This window comes from Pseudoliparis swirei, chromosome 6 (assembly GCF_029220125.1).
Source record: "Pseudoliparis swirei isolate HS2019 ecotype Mariana Trench chromosome 6, NWPU_hadal_v1, whole genome shotgun sequence".
NCBI lineage: Eukaryota > Metazoa > Chordata > Actinopteri > Perciformes > Liparidae > Pseudoliparis > Pseudoliparis swirei.
In genome coordinates this window covers 6,885,183-6,901,715 of record NC_079393.1, presented here as the reverse complement: position 1 = coordinate 6,901,715, position 16,533 = coordinate 6,885,183, and the positions used below count along the sequence as shown (strand labels likewise).

At 39.8% G+C, this 16,533-nt stretch overlaps 1 protein-coding gene across 1 annotated transcript; it reads right to left on the bottom strand.

Annotated features, from left to right (window-relative positions):
* Positions 1-5,633: 5,633 nt before the first annotated feature.
* LOC130195089 (forkhead box protein P2-like) lies at positions 5,634-15,728 on the bottom strand. The gene is made up of 14 exons (XM_056416378.1): positions 15,636-15,728; positions 14,710-14,796; positions 13,306-13,408; positions 12,569-12,734; positions 11,854-11,958; positions 11,130-11,217; positions 10,683-10,820; positions 9,856-9,982; positions 9,698-9,768; positions 8,771-8,872; positions 8,539-8,660; positions 7,558-7,627; positions 6,903-6,991; positions 5,634-6,795 (listed from the first exon to the last, which is right to left on the bottom strand). Exons 1-14 carry the CDS (start codon positions 15,726-15,728, stop codon positions 6,687-6,689), a joined length of 1,470 nt encoding a protein of 489 aa, XP_056272353.1. The 3' UTR covers positions 5,634-6,686.
* Positions 15,729-16,533: the final 805 nt, after the last annotated feature.

Below are 16,533 nucleotides of genomic sequence, written 5' to 3'. Positions count from 1 at the left end.
ATCCCACCAAATGTCATGCGATTCGGTTCAATACTTTTTGAGTTCTGCGAAAGATTTTGACCTGTTCATGACCTTGACCTTTGACCCGATCGATCCCAAAATCTAATCAACTGGTCCCCGGATAATAAACAATCATCCCACCAAATTTCATGCAATTCGGTTCAATCCTTTTTGAGTTTTGCGAATAACACGCATACAAATAAATAAATAAATAAATACACGGCGATCAAAACATAACCTTCCGGCATTTTCAATGCGAAGGTAATGACATGAGGTCATACTGTAATAACACATTCATAAGCAAAGCTTCAAGTAAGCAATCTATAATGCACACCAATTAACAGGCTTGTTGTTTCATGATTTTAATTATTTAATTACTGTTAGACAAAGAAACGTACTACTCTAACTACTCGCCCTTTTAACTCCATCACATCAGTGGTTTTTTAAAAACTTATTTCCCGATCCGGTTGAATGAAAAACCAAATGTATCTTATGAATGTCATAAGGTCATACGGGAGTTAATGCATGGAGACGAATGTGTTATTATTCCTATATACCAGCAGGTGTAGCAGTAGGTTGGTGTGAGGCCTGGCGCGGTGTGGCGGCTGCAGGCCGAGGTTGAGCTGAGCCAAAAGACATGCACACGCACACGCACACACACACACACCCACACACACAAATCAAAAGTACATCCATACACAGGTCGCAACACGTTCAGTGCATTGCTTGCTGCACAGATCTCCGGCTTCCCACTTACTGCTGATGAGGTCGGCGGCATCTCCTCCGCCAACGGGGTCACATGACCAAAGGATTTCCCGGGCCGGTTTTAAAGGCTCGCTAACTTGAGACACGTCAAAAGAAAGAAAGTAACGTCAATCAAAAGATAAGACGCGTTCCTCACTGACCACACCGACATAAAAAAATTACAAAATCTCAACAATTTGCGTGCATTGTTTCACATAAAGGCAGTAGTCGTTTATAAAATTCAAAAAAATTGGCAACTCTTTATAATAACTGCACGCTATGAAGCGTTATATACGAATTAATTTACTATTTAGGGTGTGGAACCATGCTTTATAAATGATGAATTAAGTGGTTACTCATACTTGACTAATGCTAGCTAGCCTGCAACTTCTATAAAGTGTTACCAAACTTTTAGTAATGCTGGGAATGAAGCTTGTAGCTGAAGCTTGTAGCATCAGTTCACATGTGTTCAGAGAAATCATCTTATTACAGGTCGGATCGTAGTGCTTCTGAGAGGAAACCTCCAGCAACACCCGACATGCCGGCCTGAGTCACCGCTCTCAGGACACTGTGTGTGTGAGTGTGTGTGTGTGTGTGTGTGTGTGTGTGTGTCCTCTGTTCTGCTTCTAGCCGCCTAACACAACGGAGACACATGCCCCACAAGTGTGTCAGCTGAATCCTCTACGTTTGCTGTCTCGCCCTCTCATGAATAATGTTTTTTGTCTCTGTAATTATGCAATAATCGCTTTTTTATTTGTCAGTATTTAACTCAATTTGATGCCAAACATTTGGTCCACGCCCCGTGCGAGAAGAAGACGCAACTTTATGCATGTCGTTGACCTTTCTTCAAACCAGGGGAGAGTCTCATTGAGATTAAAGATGTCTTTTATTTTTAAAGAGTGTCCTGGCCGAGACCCAAGTACCGCAAAAAGAGCAAATTACAGGATTATGAAATATCAAAAACAATCAATCAAAGCATCAACAGCCAGGGGGTCGGCAGGGGTCAAGACACAAAGTGTAGCCCGGTTCACACGAGCAATCTCGGGTCTATTTGTCGGTCATAAAACATCGTTACATAAGATCTACTTTCATCTGGATGTACTTGTAAAATGTGTACAATATTAATCCGCCCAATGGACGCTTTGATATTATTTAACTGAGATCCACTGTTCTACGTAGCCGTTCGCCGGATGTCTTTCAATAAGTATATTTACCTTCGCATTGAAAATGCGGAAGGTTATGTTTTGATCGCCGTGTATTTATTTATTTCTATGCGTGTTACTCGCATAACACAAAAAGCATTAAACCGAATCGCATGAAATTCGGTGGGATGATTGGTTATTATCCGGGGACCATTTGATTAGATTTTGGGATCAATCGGGTCAAAGGTCAAGTTCAAGGTCATGAAAAGGTCAAAATCTTCTTTTTACGATAGCACGGTCAATTTTTATCCAATTGGCATGAAACTAATGCCAAAATGTTCAGAATTCAATGCCCAATCTTGTGAAATGCGAAGGTATGCGCTCTACCGAGTGCCCATTCTAGTTCGTATATGTTTTAATACGACTTTTCTTTGAAAAAAATGATATTATTATTCTTTGAGTATTATGAAAAGCGCTAAAGAAATTTTATGTATTATTATTATTATTATCATTATATGAGAGTGGCACTTGCCGAGGTGAAGCATTTCTGAACTCGTATCTGAAAGGCAACAACAAAAGTCCCGTTGATGTGCAGTAAATATGTTACGCCCTAGAGATACTGGACCCCAAAGCAAAAGACTTAGAGAGATGATCAAAAGCAAAAAGTTTATTCTTAGATAAGCAGAGGCAAAGAAAAAAGGCAGTGGAGGCAGGAAGCTGGCTGGCATGGAGACGTCAGAGACAGGAGGCACAAATCCAGGATAGCAGCGAGACACACCGTAGGGTCGAACACAAGGAATTATCTGGCAGGGAAGTGGCAAGAGGACTGGGCCTTTATACACAGGTGATTAGGTGAGTGGAAACAGGTGTGCCTCGCTTGCTGCTGGGAGGAGCCAGCCAACTCCCTGTCACACACCAGGCCTGCAGAGGAAAACAGAGAAGGGAGGAGGAGACAGAAGAAAAACACAAAAAGGCACACAACAAAACCATAACTAAACTGAATCATCACAAAATATTCATTAAGTTATGTTTTTTTGTGAAATCCATGTTCATTTTGTGCACGTATATAATATATACCTATGTTTTGAAGAATTATTATTTATTTTTTTCAAAATATGAAGGATTCGACTGATGCAATCAGGTTGAGAACCTCTGATCCATTACCTAAACACACTTCTTCTCCCAGTCCGGTGCTGGTTTTTTGGGCAAATGGAAGCGTCTTTGTGTATTTCGAAAAGCACAATATAAGTTTTAATTATTATTAATCCTGGAAGCAATAACTTGCCATACTTTTAGGGATTTTTATGGATTTTAAAGGATTGGTGAGATGGAAGCAGACATGGGATAGCCTTATAAATAAGAATATGCTGATTACATTTATTTATTTTTAAAGAACAAAATTAGAATTTAATAAAACACAATGTATATAAAAATGTCATTAAAACAAACTGTACAAAACAACCAAAAACATAAGTTATACAAATGTTCTTCACACTTAAGAAAATAACAAATAAATAAAATAAAAAAGAACACATTAATGAGCAAAACACGTAAGCGATCATTCATGCACACAAATTAATTAAATCATTGTTTTATGATTTTTTAATTTTTTAATTACTGTTTGGCAATGAAACTTACTACACCAACTACTCGCTTACCTTTTAGCTACAGCACCAGGTCTCCCTCTTGGCGGGTGGAGTTTGCATACGCCACGTCTCATCTAAATGAGCCGTGTTGTGATTACCCGCCGATATGAAAACACCGATGTTTGTTTAAGTTATTTCTGAAAGCGGAGCAAGCAATCAATCAATCAGCACGTCTGTGTGTGTGTGTGTGTGTGTGTGTGTGTGTGTGTTTGTGTGCGCCGGGCCTCTCGGAGGTGTTGTTGACTATGAGCTTGTCACTCGCCCCGCCCCACACCGAGGGTTTTGGCACTTCAAAGCAAAACGCACGAGTGAAGCTGTTGGAAGATGTCTAAATTCCAGTCAGTCAGTGCGTTTACATGATGGTATAATTAGAATCTTGCTTTAGTCGGACTCTGCTATCTTTTGGGGGATCTGCTGTTATCCCAATATACATGGCAGTGAGTAATTCGAATCATTGGCCTTTGAAAGCATGTCATATCCGATACGATAGGTGGCGCTGTTTTCATTACAACTCGTGGTGATACAGCCATTTCCGCTTGACCTCTTCGCCACTACCAACAACAACCAACAACAACAACATCAACATTTCGAGAAAGATGGCGAACAGAGAGCAAGGCGAAGCTACATCCCTCTACTGTTCTTGCACGATGTTAATAGTGACATTATCGTCTCTTTCGACTCTTTCGAATTCCGGGTCACGACATGGGAGGGAGGGAGGAGGGCGGCGGGATCTCAAGCATGCGCAAAGACGCAAAGTCCAGTTCCTAATCCAATTCACCGTTACATGCCGCGATAGTCGAATTATCAACCAGATCGGATCGAGTTATCCAGGGGTGTTAATCGGATCGTAGTCGGACCGCACATAGTCGAACAAAGGTGTTTACATGAAACGGATCATTCGATTTCAGTCCAACTAAGCCAGTTATTCGAATGCATGTAAACACGGTCAGTGAACGCGTCGCGGGAGAGGAGGTGTCGTCTAATGGGCTGTCGGCGAATCAAAGGAAACTGAGCTAATTCGTTATCAGCAAAGACGATTAGCCGAGACGTCGGAGGCCTTTTTGTTTATTCTGCGCTTGGCAGTGAAGTCTCCGGTTTCCCATCATGGCGCTCGTCAGTGAATGAGGCGGAGTGATGCCATTGTTATCCAATTCCTTTTTTATTTTAGCATTTTACATAAGGAGAATAAAGTCATAGGTAGATCGTCAAAAGACAAACAACCATTGTTATATTTCCAAGAGTGTTTGAACACGAGTTGTTTCTGAAACAACAATCTGCTCTTGTTATATAAGAATGTTAATCGTTGTTTGTGTTAGGTCTTTTAAAGTATGCCACGGTACACTTAATTGGTTATGTCCTCATACCACACAACTGTCATTGTTTTTACACCGACTACATAAACACATCACTAAATAAATATTTAAAAGTGCATGTTGTAGCCGTATCGTGGAGGACGTGGATTGCACTGGATATCTAATGTATGTACATAGAGTTTAAATGATCCTATTATCTTATTCCCTATTAGAATTACACAAACTGAGCAACATGACCACCATTAAAATCATATTTATGTTGTATATATCATATCTACACTACCGTTCAAAAGTTTGGGGTCACCCAGACAATTTCGTGTCTTCCATGAAAAATCACACTTTTATTTATCAAATGAATATAATATGTAGTCAAGACATTGACAAGGTTAGAAATAATGATTAATATTTGAATTATTAATTTTGTTCTTCAAACTTCAAGCTCAAAGGAAGGCCAGATATTAGTCTTCTAAGGCGATTAGCAAACACAATGTACCATTAGAACACTGGAGTGATAGTTGATGGAAATGGGCCTCTATACACCTCTGGAGATATTTCATTAGAAACCAGACACTTCCACCGAGAATAGTCATTTACCACATTAACAATGTATAGTGTGTATTTTTGATTAATGTTATCTTTATTGAAAAAACTGTGCTTTTCTTTGAAAAATAAAGACATTTCTAAGTGACCCCAAACTTTTGAACGGTAGTGTATGTACACTGCAGCGGGTGTTGTGTGTTATAGAAGTATTCTGACAGCACATAACATTTAATTTGGGTCTGAACACATTAGGGGTTTTTTCCAACGCCATTTAATCCCAATAATAAAAATAAACAGCATTAATTTACAAAACAAAAGAACATTTACATAAATGTATTACATTGCAATTCGACACTTTGGATCACATAATTACAGACGCGTCGTATGAATACAGATAGTTGTATGTGCACAGCATCTATTGTAAATACTCAAAATGTTATAAAAGTGGAACCTATGGACTCCGAATGGAAACAACGCTGCATTGAAGTTTCACACGGGAAAACACACCAGACTTTACTTACATTTTAAGAAATTAACATTGATAAATCACATCTCAACAGCCTCATGAACAAAGACGATGGAGAGAAGCCACAGCACAGACTCCCCGTTATCAAATATTTCATCCACAGAAAACCGTCACCACAAACATCTCTCTCTCTCTTCGCTGTAATGTCTCACATTCACATTCACCCCGTGCTATTTATTAGAGCTAACGCAATAATCAGACAACACATTCATTCTCTTCGCGTCATATGAAAACAAATATGTCATTTACATTTGTTCATGGTGGAAAAACTCACAAGCTATCAGATCCCAACTATATTTGTGACTGTCCTTTAATTTTTACTGACATTTTTACTTTTTGAAACAAAAAAAAGCATCATTTTCTTATATGGATAGATTTTAAACACATTAAATCACATATTTACTGCCATATCTTTTAGTCGTTTTATCACATATATTTAAAGATTTTTTTATTATTCATTTTTTATCTTTATCAGAAAAGCAGAAACGGATCAAATAACAGGCCAACACAGCTCGTGGCACTATATCAAACTTTCTTTTCTGTCGAGTAAAAATGTTGAAAGGCGTGTCGATTCAATCAGTTTTCATGTGTAAAAAATAATAATGAACCACAATTTGGGAAAATGTCCATGCCATCAGATCTTGATGTCTCTGTGAGGATTCCAGGCCTCCTGACCCGACTCGCTGAGGACGACCGTGAGGTCAAGCCGGTGCAGCATGTGATCCGTGGAGGATGAGTCCCCTGCTCCGCAACCGATGGCTTCAGTTCTCTCTCGTCATTCAAGGTCAAACAAATGCTCCTCGACATATTCGTGGTGCCGGCCGGCTGGCAGCAGAGATCCTGGGTCGTTCTGATTCAGCGCTTCGTCTTTGAGGAAGAGGGACCTGCGAACGACGAAGACATATCCATCCATCGCGGCAGCGCATCGGGGGTTTCATCGATTTATTATTTTTGGGCTTTTACGTGAAGTAAAAGTCGCTGCTGGACTTACGCGGGAGAGAAGTTCTGTTGGCTGTTTGTTGCGTTGCTCTCCTGTATCTGAATCTGGGAGTGCCTTCGAACACACTCGGCCACTACCTTCTAAGAAGAAGAAGAAGAAGAAGAAGAAGAATGAAACGAAACTCAACCAGTTCAACCTCCTCATCAGGAAGGTTGTGCTCTAGCACAGCGGTTCTCAAATGGGAGTACGTGAGATTTGGTTAAAATATATTTTTAAAAGCCTTTAAAAATAGTTATTGAATAAATATTCAATATTTATTAAATAACTAATAATTCACCCTAGAACAAACAACAATTTGACATTTTTATAATCACAAGAGTTCTTTTCAGAAGGGATTTACATTTTAGATTAAACATGAGCATTTTCTTTTCTGCATTTTTCTTCTCTTCAAGGTAATTATTTTCATAATTATTTGTTCTTACATTTTAATTATTGCCTTTTAGATATCTTGATGAAGTATTGTTTCATTTGAAATGTGACGATTATTTGTTTTAAGTGTAAGTTCGTAAACTGAATTGTATATATTATATATTATATGCGAAATGCTGCGTATTACAACTTTTTTTTCAACCCAAAATGCTTTGCCGGGGGGGGTACTCGGCTGAAAAAAAGGGTTGAGAACCATCGGTCCAGCTCGTCCTCTCACCTGTAAGTTGGCATTCAGAACGGGGAGGAAGTCCAGGGCGGAGGGCACGTTCTTCATCAGCAACGGACTCCTGTGGCATAAACGAAGGGAAACATCATTTAGAAATGGACATAATCCACGTCTGATTCATGGCAAGCAAATCAATACCTTGTTTGTGTTAAACAAGCCACCGTATGGTAAACAACAATAGTTGGAGGCAAGGTCACATGACAAATAATTCAGTGGCATGAACAGAGAGGAAGAAGCTCATATTTATCATTTATTGACTGAGGCCTATTAAGGAAAACCCATCGGCACCACTGTGAGTGCAATACTAATAATATGACACAGTACCCAGTAACGCGCTGAACACAAGTCTAGAAATATTGTGTACATTTTTGACTTGATGGCAACAAAAAAACATAATAAACTAGAATGGGCACTCGGAAGAGCGCATACCTTCGCATATCACAAGATTGGGCATTGAATTATGAACATGTTGGCATTAGTTGCATGCCAATTGGATAGAAATTGACCGTGCTATGGTAAAAAGAAGATTTTGACCTTTCCATGACCTTGACCTTTGACCCGATTGATCCCAAAATCTAATCAAATGGTCCCCGGATAATAACCAATCATCCCACCAAATTTCATGCGATTCGGTTTAAAACTTTTTTTGTGATGCGAATAACACGCATACAAATAAATAAATAAATAAATACACGGCGATCAAAACATAACCTTCCGCATTTTCAATGCGAAGGTAAATATAAACGCACATTTTTTATATCCAGTTTTCATCTTCATGCTGTGCTTTATGTCTCACGACTGTGGAAATTGCAAGAATTTTCATTTTAATTATCATTTTCAGTATCTTAGTAATAAAATGAGACCAAATATTGTCTAAGAAATGTCTTAAATATTGTTTATTTTTGTTTTAATAGAAACGCATTCGGGTGCCTGATGCCAGACCTGTGATGAACAGGAAGTGGTCCACCGTACCCTGAGATCCTCTGGGACTTCCTCCTCTGGTACTCCTCCTCGTCCACCATCCACACGGCACCTCTCGCATTCTCCACACGCACAAAACACTTGTGCAGGCTCAGGTTGTGGCGCACCGCGTTCTGATCCAGAGAGAATCAGAGGGCGGGAGATATTACTGAATACACGCAGCCTAAATCAGGTATGACGCACACCGGGATCACAGAGTTAATTATCTTGTGGGGGGTGGTACCTTCCAAGTGGGGGCGTTGCTCCTGAAATAGACAAACGTCCGTGTGAACCAGTTGTATATCTCGTTGAGTGTTAGTTGCATGTCTGATGTTTCCATAATCGCCTGAAGATGGAGAGGAAATGCAAAAAAAATCAAATTAAAGCCCTGATTTTTTTTTTGGGGTGTGTGTGATCCAAGGACGGAGGACACTCAACACTCATGCATATTTTATTTCTCTCTTTCAATCATTTTATTTTAAGTTTTACAACAAAAAACAACAACGAATAAATAAAAATGATATAACAGCGTAACGGCCAACTATACGAACAATCAGACAAGGATCAAAAAATATATAAAAAATTTAATAAAAAGCATATTTTATTATTCTACGAATAAACTATCTTTTTAAAGGATGAAAAAGTATATTTCCATCATCGATCAATCTGCCTAAATTTGATTAATCCTTCATCCAATTCATTATTTCATCTTAGAAATGTCAGTAAAGTTGACCTAATTGATTATTATAATTAGTTTGCTTTGATGAACACAAAGATATCAAAGTTTTCTATCATAAACCAGCAAATAATCATATTTAAGAGACTAAATAATATAAACACTTTAAGCACCAATGCCATGGTGCTTAAAGTTCATCTATTAAAAATAATTTTTAAATGCATATTTTCTTATTCTACGAATAAACTATCTTTTTAAAGGATGAAAAGGTTTATTTCATCATCGATTAATCTGCCTAACTTTGACTAATCCTTCATCCAATCCATTATTTGATGTTAGAAATGTCAGTTAAGTTGACCTAATAGATTTTTAAAATTGTTTTGCTTTGATGAACACAAAGATATCAAAGTTTTCTATCATAAACCAGCAAATAATCATATTTAAGAGACTAAATAATATGCTTAAAGTTCATCTATTCCAGTCCACAGGCCGTACCTGTCTGATCAGCGCTGCGTAGGTGAAAGGCGGCCTGACATCCACGTTCTTGTAAAGCTCGTATTCATTTTCTGAAAATGAGATGAAACGCAGCGAGTTGAGGACGGCGTCTTCGTCTTCCGGTTGAACGCGTGAATGAACGACGGTATTCGGTTCACCTGAAGACAGCGAGGAGACCAGAGGGCGATGGCGACGTCTTCCGGTCCCGGCCCGCGACTCTTCTTCGCACGCCTGGGGCGCCAGCAGAGGTCGCGGGGTCACCGAATCCGACGGGCTCGACGACGGCTGGGGAGACGACGCGAGTTAACAAAGGGGAGAGAGCGAGAGGGACGAAAAGACGAGAACAGAGCGGGAGATTTTCAACGAGGGCGTAACCGATGCGATTCGATTCGCCTCCTCGGAGGTGATTCCGCTAATATGGCGAGAGGAAGGAAGCCAATTACTGCTAATTATAGGGTGAAATTGTTTGGTGAGTGTTTTGATTATGGTGCAATATTTGGGAGATTAACATCTGATTAGCTTCCGCATTACGGGAGCACGTCTGCTGTCTGAAAGAACACAATGGCGGCCATCTGGTGCCAACAGCCGGGCGCCCAGAGGAAGCTCTCGGGACTCCGTGAGAACGGAGACCTCGACAAAGGCAGAGAGTGGTCCAGTAGTTTGAGAGTTCATTTTTATAGTTTTTTTTTTTAAAGCTGTAAAATGATGACAACTTTTTCAAGAAAAAAAGCACTCGTGATCCCATCTGTCCTACTTTTTTTTTTTATTACCAGGTTCAAATATTTCGGGGGCGCGGTTCTCTGAAGATGCCAGAGTAATTGTGCGACTCATCCAACTGTAAAAGTTTACGAGGACGTGTCGAGGCTTGTGATATTTACATCTGTGCTCCATTTGCTTTATTTTCGCTCTCCAGCCACACGTGTGTATGTGTGTGTGTGTGTGTGTGTGTGTGTGTGTGTGTGTGTGTCGCTGCGCGCCGTCTCACCTGGAGGCCCCGCGGGCCGGCGGCCGGGTTGTATCGCGGCAGCTGGAGGCCGCCGGGTGCCGAGATGGACCGAGGCTCCGAGGACGGCAGGTGCAGGTGAGCCATCATCGCTCGCAGACGCTCCCGTTCTTTGCCGAGCTGTTAGAGGAGATGAAGGAAGAGGAGGGGGGGGGGGGGTCGGAGAGAGGAAGGTGTCGCTTCAAAAATCACACAGATTGTTGAACGTTGTGAACCAAACGCATTTTAGCAAAAGGCCTTTTCTTTAAGGGTCAAAGGCCAGGGAGGAGGATGGCAGAACATACATATACTCATCGCGAGGAGACTAATATTGCCACTCTCAATATTACAGGTGACATTTTAATTTTATCCATTTAAACCTAATCACCTGTCTAAAGTGGACTCAAATGTATTTTTTTTTTTTCAACACTTAGTCTTTCCCGGACTCACCTGCAGCTCCAGCTGCTGCACCACCTGCATCTGGACTCTGCACTGCGCCGTGCTTCTGTCATCCAGAGCGTGCTCGCTGCCGATGTGCCTGCAGATGTAAGTGAGTTATGGATACCTGATTTGTAACTGTGGCATGACCTACTGCCTTTTTTCAAAGATCACTATGATGCATCACAGGGCTCTCAAGTGTCACGCATTGAGCGTGAGACTCACGCATTTCGGTCTTAAGTCACGCACTCCCACCACACATCGTATTTCTCACGCTGAAAAAAACTCTCGGCTATTTAATGTTTTAATGTGCCGCAGCACGCAAACATGAGCTGGCCGCGCTGCCCTCACCGTGGAGGAATCAAGCGCTCCCCTGGAGTTCTGCTGTGAGGAGCCACTTATCAGCCAATCCAAAAAAAGAAATGGGCTGCTACACAATAGCCAATCAGAAAAAAAAACGTATCTGTTGTATCTGGGTAAGATTTAATCCAGCAACCAATGAAAATAAAGCATCCTGGAATTGCGCGCGACTGACTGATATCCGAAAATTTCGTTCTGGGTGGGGGGTGCTGATGGAAATGTCACTCTTCCCTGTCTTCAAAACTTGAGAGCCCTGGCATCTTTTTTTATAAAAGAATGGATGCACAGCTGGTGACTTGAACGTCGTGGTAACCACGTCGGGGGGCTACAGGCTGCAAAGAGTCAGAAAGCATTCGGATTATGAATTAAAACATACCTGATGAACTGGCTCAAGTTGTCACACACCGACTCGCAGCTGGGCCAATGACACACACCGTGGGCGTAGAGGGAATGTGTGGCGGTGCGATCAGCTTCCACAGCACTGTATGATTTAAAAATAAATAAAAAAAGGAGCAAAAGCCTCAATAAAACCGATATAAAAGTCTTTATCTTTTTTTTTCTTTTTCAGGTGGCATGAAAATGACAGAGAGGGGTAGAGGGGAGCAAGTGGTGAAACAAATGGAGAACTATTTACTTTGATTTTGGGACAAGCATTCAGGTGAACTTTTTTTTCCTTTTTTCTTCTTCAGGTGGCGGAACACAAAGAAAACAAACGAGAACAATCTCATGTCCCGAGGGGAATTAGTCTGGTTGCAAAAGCAAACATCTCCCTGAGAGAAGGAATGACTTGTCTTTGATGTTTGGAAAAAGAAGAAGAAGAAGAAGACACGTGAAGAAGAAGAAAGACACATGAAGAAAGAGAGACACGTGAAGAAGAAGAAGAAGAAGAAATCACATGAAGAAGAAAAAGAACAAGAAGAAGAAGCAGACGCATGAAGAAGAAGAAGAAGACACATGAAGAAGAAGAAGAAGAAGAAGACACATGAAGAAGAAGAAGAAGAAGAAGAGAAAGACACATGAAGAAGAAAAAAGACACATGAAGAACAAGAAGAAGCGTCGTCTCAGTTCTCACGCTCCAAGACGGATCATACCATTCTGCACTGTGAGGGGTGGACAGCCACCGGTCGCTGCTCTGCCTCCCCGTGACCTTCGTCGACCCCTGGTCCTGGTTGCTCTTCGGTGTGGTTTTATCGGCGGTTATTATTCCATTTGTGAGCTCTTTCCATATCTGCTGCATCTCTGCAGGGCTGAAACCTGCTAAACCATTTTTTTTAAAGCACATACGGTACGTTGTAAATGTTGGGTTGTTCATGTTGACTTAAGGAAACCGCGACAACAACGCCAAATTAATTATCCATTCAAACCCCATTAGAAGCAACTTAATGGCATCCAGAATTATATTTGCTACTCATTCTGGGAGAGCAACTCTTGCTCATGACCTCGTGTTACCTCCTCGCTGTAACCCAGGCGTAATTATCACAGCTTCAAAATGAGCAAGGATCAAATTTCTACTTTTTAAGTGGTTTGTTTTTCCGCTTTCACCGTCGTCTCTTTTGAGTCGAGTGCAGGTACGTAAGAGCGCGCAAAATCAACAAGAAAGCAATCTTTCCGCGTGGAGGTCTCTGTGACCAAAATCCATGTCCACGTTTGTCTATTTTTGTGTCCTCGTGACGATGATGCAACACTAACCTCAAATTACAACACGCACACAAACAAAAATGCAGACTCTGGCCGTTAAATTGAAACACACGACACATTTAAGAAATGAAGCGGCCGACATCACCGTTGCTTTCAGTCATTGCCCCCGAGGGAGAAGAAACATAGTGACCTGGACCGAGGGCAGGAGAGGACGGGGCCGGCCTCTGCAACCGGAGGAGCTGCTGCTGCTGCAGCTGGAGGAGCTTCTGGAACACCAGCTGCTGGGCAGGGAGCTGGAGGGAAGGAGGGACGGAGGGAGAGAGCTTCTCACCAGGGTTGAGGTAGCGTTCATCGAAAAACTCTGATCGCAGATTGTTTCCGGGATTTGATCCTGGGCTAAGATCAGTGGCATTTGTGTATATATATATATATATGTATATATATATATATGTATATATATATACATATATGCATATATATACATATGTATATATATGTATATATACATACAGTATATATATGTATATATACATATATACAGGACTGTCTCAGAAAATTAGAATATTGTGATAAAGTTCTTTATTTTCTGTAATGCAATTAAAAAAACAAAAATGTCATGCATTCTGGATTCATTAGAAATCAACTGAAATATTGCAAGCCTTTTATTCTTTTAATATTGCTGATTATGGCTTACAGCTTAAGAAAACTCTAAAATCCTATCTCATAAAATTTTAATATTTCCTCAGACCAAGTAAAAAAAAAGATTTATAACAGCTGAGTGTTTGTCAAGGCTCAGGAAACCCTTGCAGGTGTTTCGAGTTAATTAGACAATTCAAGTGATTTGTTTAATACCCTACTAGTATACTTTTTCATGATATTCTAATATTTAGAGATAGGATATTTGAGTTTTCTTAAGCTGTAAGCCATAATCAGCAATAAATCAGAATAAAAGGCTTGCAATATTTCAGTTGATTTGTAATGAATCCAGAATGCATGACATTTTTGTTTTTTTAATTGCATTACAGAAAATAAAGAACTTCATCACAATATTCTAATTTTCTGAGACAGTCCTGTATATATGTATATATGTATATATACATATATATACACATATGCCACTGATCTTAGCCCAGGATCAAATATATGTATATATATATGCATATATACTGTATATATATATATATGTATATATATATATATGTATATATACATATATGTATATATATATATTGTATCTGGTAATGCACACTTCTACAATTATTTAAGATTACAATACAAATTATTGTTGTTAACAAGTGACAAAGCACGTAAACATGTTCGCTCTTGATTTTGAAATTTCTGATGGATCCTCTACCTTCCTATGTTTAAATTACCTACGCCACTTTCAGGACACTTTACACCAGGATACTGTTATTCAATTTAATTTATTTATTTATTAATATATATTTATTCATTCATTTATTTATATATATTTATTCATTCATTTATTTATTTATTTTTTACTCAAAAGAGCATTTACGGCAACATGGCTATGGAAACTTAACGCAGAAATCAGTCGAATAATATTGTAAAAAAATGTAAGGTCACAACTCACCTCTTTGACTTTCTTGGCGGGCTTTTGTTGAAGCAGCTGCAGATGAATCTGTTGTTGTTGTTTCTTGTAAGACTCTTTCAGATGTTGCTGGAAAAAAACGTTGATGAGAAATATATAAAAGAGTACAGCTACAGTTCCACGAGTATTGTTGTTTAAAGATTACACTTCAGTGGGTGAAGTCAAGGAATCTCAGACAAATTGGGTTTAATAGTAAAAAGGCAAAAGGAATATAAGCAAAAATGTAAGTGTTGTGATTTTTTTCATTTAGTGCCAGTGACGTGAAACTACGAAGCTAAAATCAAGTGCAATGTTATAATATATCATAACAGTAGTTCACTACTGAAAGGGTCGGTATCTATACATTTAACTTGGTCGGGTCGGCTGAATAGTTTAATTTAATTTTAACCAAAACACATACACAAATAACAAGTCGCTTTATGTTATTATTTAATTTTGCCTGAGCAGTTGCCTGAGTAAGCTAACATAGCTTAGCTTTGTGAACTAGCTAGCGGCTATCGTTGGAAGAGTAGCAGCTAATGCTAGGCTAACTGACTGACGTCACAGTGGCATGAACCAGAATATCGAAACATACCAAACCGTATATATAGGCCGACATAATATGAATTGCTCGGATTTGAGTTAGAAAATATTTTGTGCAATATTGTAAGCCAAAAAAACGTTTTCTCAAAAGAGTTTAGTTTTTGCCAGCTTGCTAATTTACACCATAGCATGCAGACTCAAATTAAAATGTTTACTTTTTTTAACTTTAACTCGCCTCGTGTTGCAACATCAACTCAAGAATCAACACACTTTGTGTTAAACATGTTTTGCATCCACAGATTTTGTTACAGGAAAAAACGTTTTTTAACCACAGTGCAGTGTCTTGTTATTATTAATACTATTCCTATATATTTTAGCATAAATACCTGCTGCAGCAGAAGGGCTTGTTGCTTCTGGTGGATCAGAGCCTGCAGCTGGTTGGGGGACAGCAGCTGCTGCATCTGCTGAGGAGCCATCATAGCCAAAAAAAGCTTTGAGCAGAAGAGGAAGGAGGATAACAAAAAAATGATTACGCACCACAGTGTACAGAGGGAAGGAGGCAAGAGGACGAGTGAGCGAGGCAGGAGGCAAGTGTCAAGTGTTAAACAGTAATGACCGTCCAATGGGATTCTTTCCAATCCAATTAGAAAACAGTGCTGTCAACCTTCTGTGAACATCATCATGCCGGATTGTGACCGCAAATGGGACGGGGAGATATGCCGAGCAGTTAATTAGCAACACAATTACACGCTTGTTGTGACTCATAATAGAAGTGTACGGGTATTAATGAAGGCAAACACCGGCAGAATAATAACTGATCTGCACTGTGACTGATTGAGTGACAATAACAGAGCGGCGGTCTCCCTTTGTATTCAAAGCGAGGCCGCAGCAATTGCCACGAGTGCATTAAGACGCAATATGCAAATTCAACATGCTGTTTTACAAACACTGCCAAAGACAATACTAGTGCTGCCAATTGATTGCTGGGGGGGGGGGAAATAAAATGTATGATATGAATAATGTTTTTCGTTTTTTTTGTAGATATAAAATAGCACTTTGCTTGATATATGTGTAAAGGCTGTACCGCCTGTGAAGCCTCATGTGTATAGTGGAGTAATTATTAGCAGCCATGCAGGATGTAATGAAAGAGAAACACGTCAGGGACCTCGAGTTTGTTATTTGTGTCAGACTGATAAAATAACTAGAAGAGTGAAAATGAGATCACAGATTCACTCGTTGGCACAGCAGGTGCATTTCATAGGCTACTATGATTTGGTTTTATTG

Excerpts from the sequence above, each read along its gene's own strand:
- LOC130195089 (XM_056416378.1), bottom strand. The coding sequence starts at position 15,728 with ATGATGGCTCCTCAGCAGATGCAGCAGCTGCTGTCCCCCAACCAGCTG. Across the intron at positions 13,409-14,709 it reads CCGCCAAGAAAGTCAAAGAG|CTCCCTGCCCAGCAGCTGGT; the intron begins GTGAGTTGTGAC and ends CCTTCCCTCCAG. Across the intron at positions 11,218-11,853 it reads AACTTGAGCCAGTTCATCAG|GCACATCGGCAGCGAGCACG; the intron begins GTATGTTTTAAT and ends TTACATCTGCAG.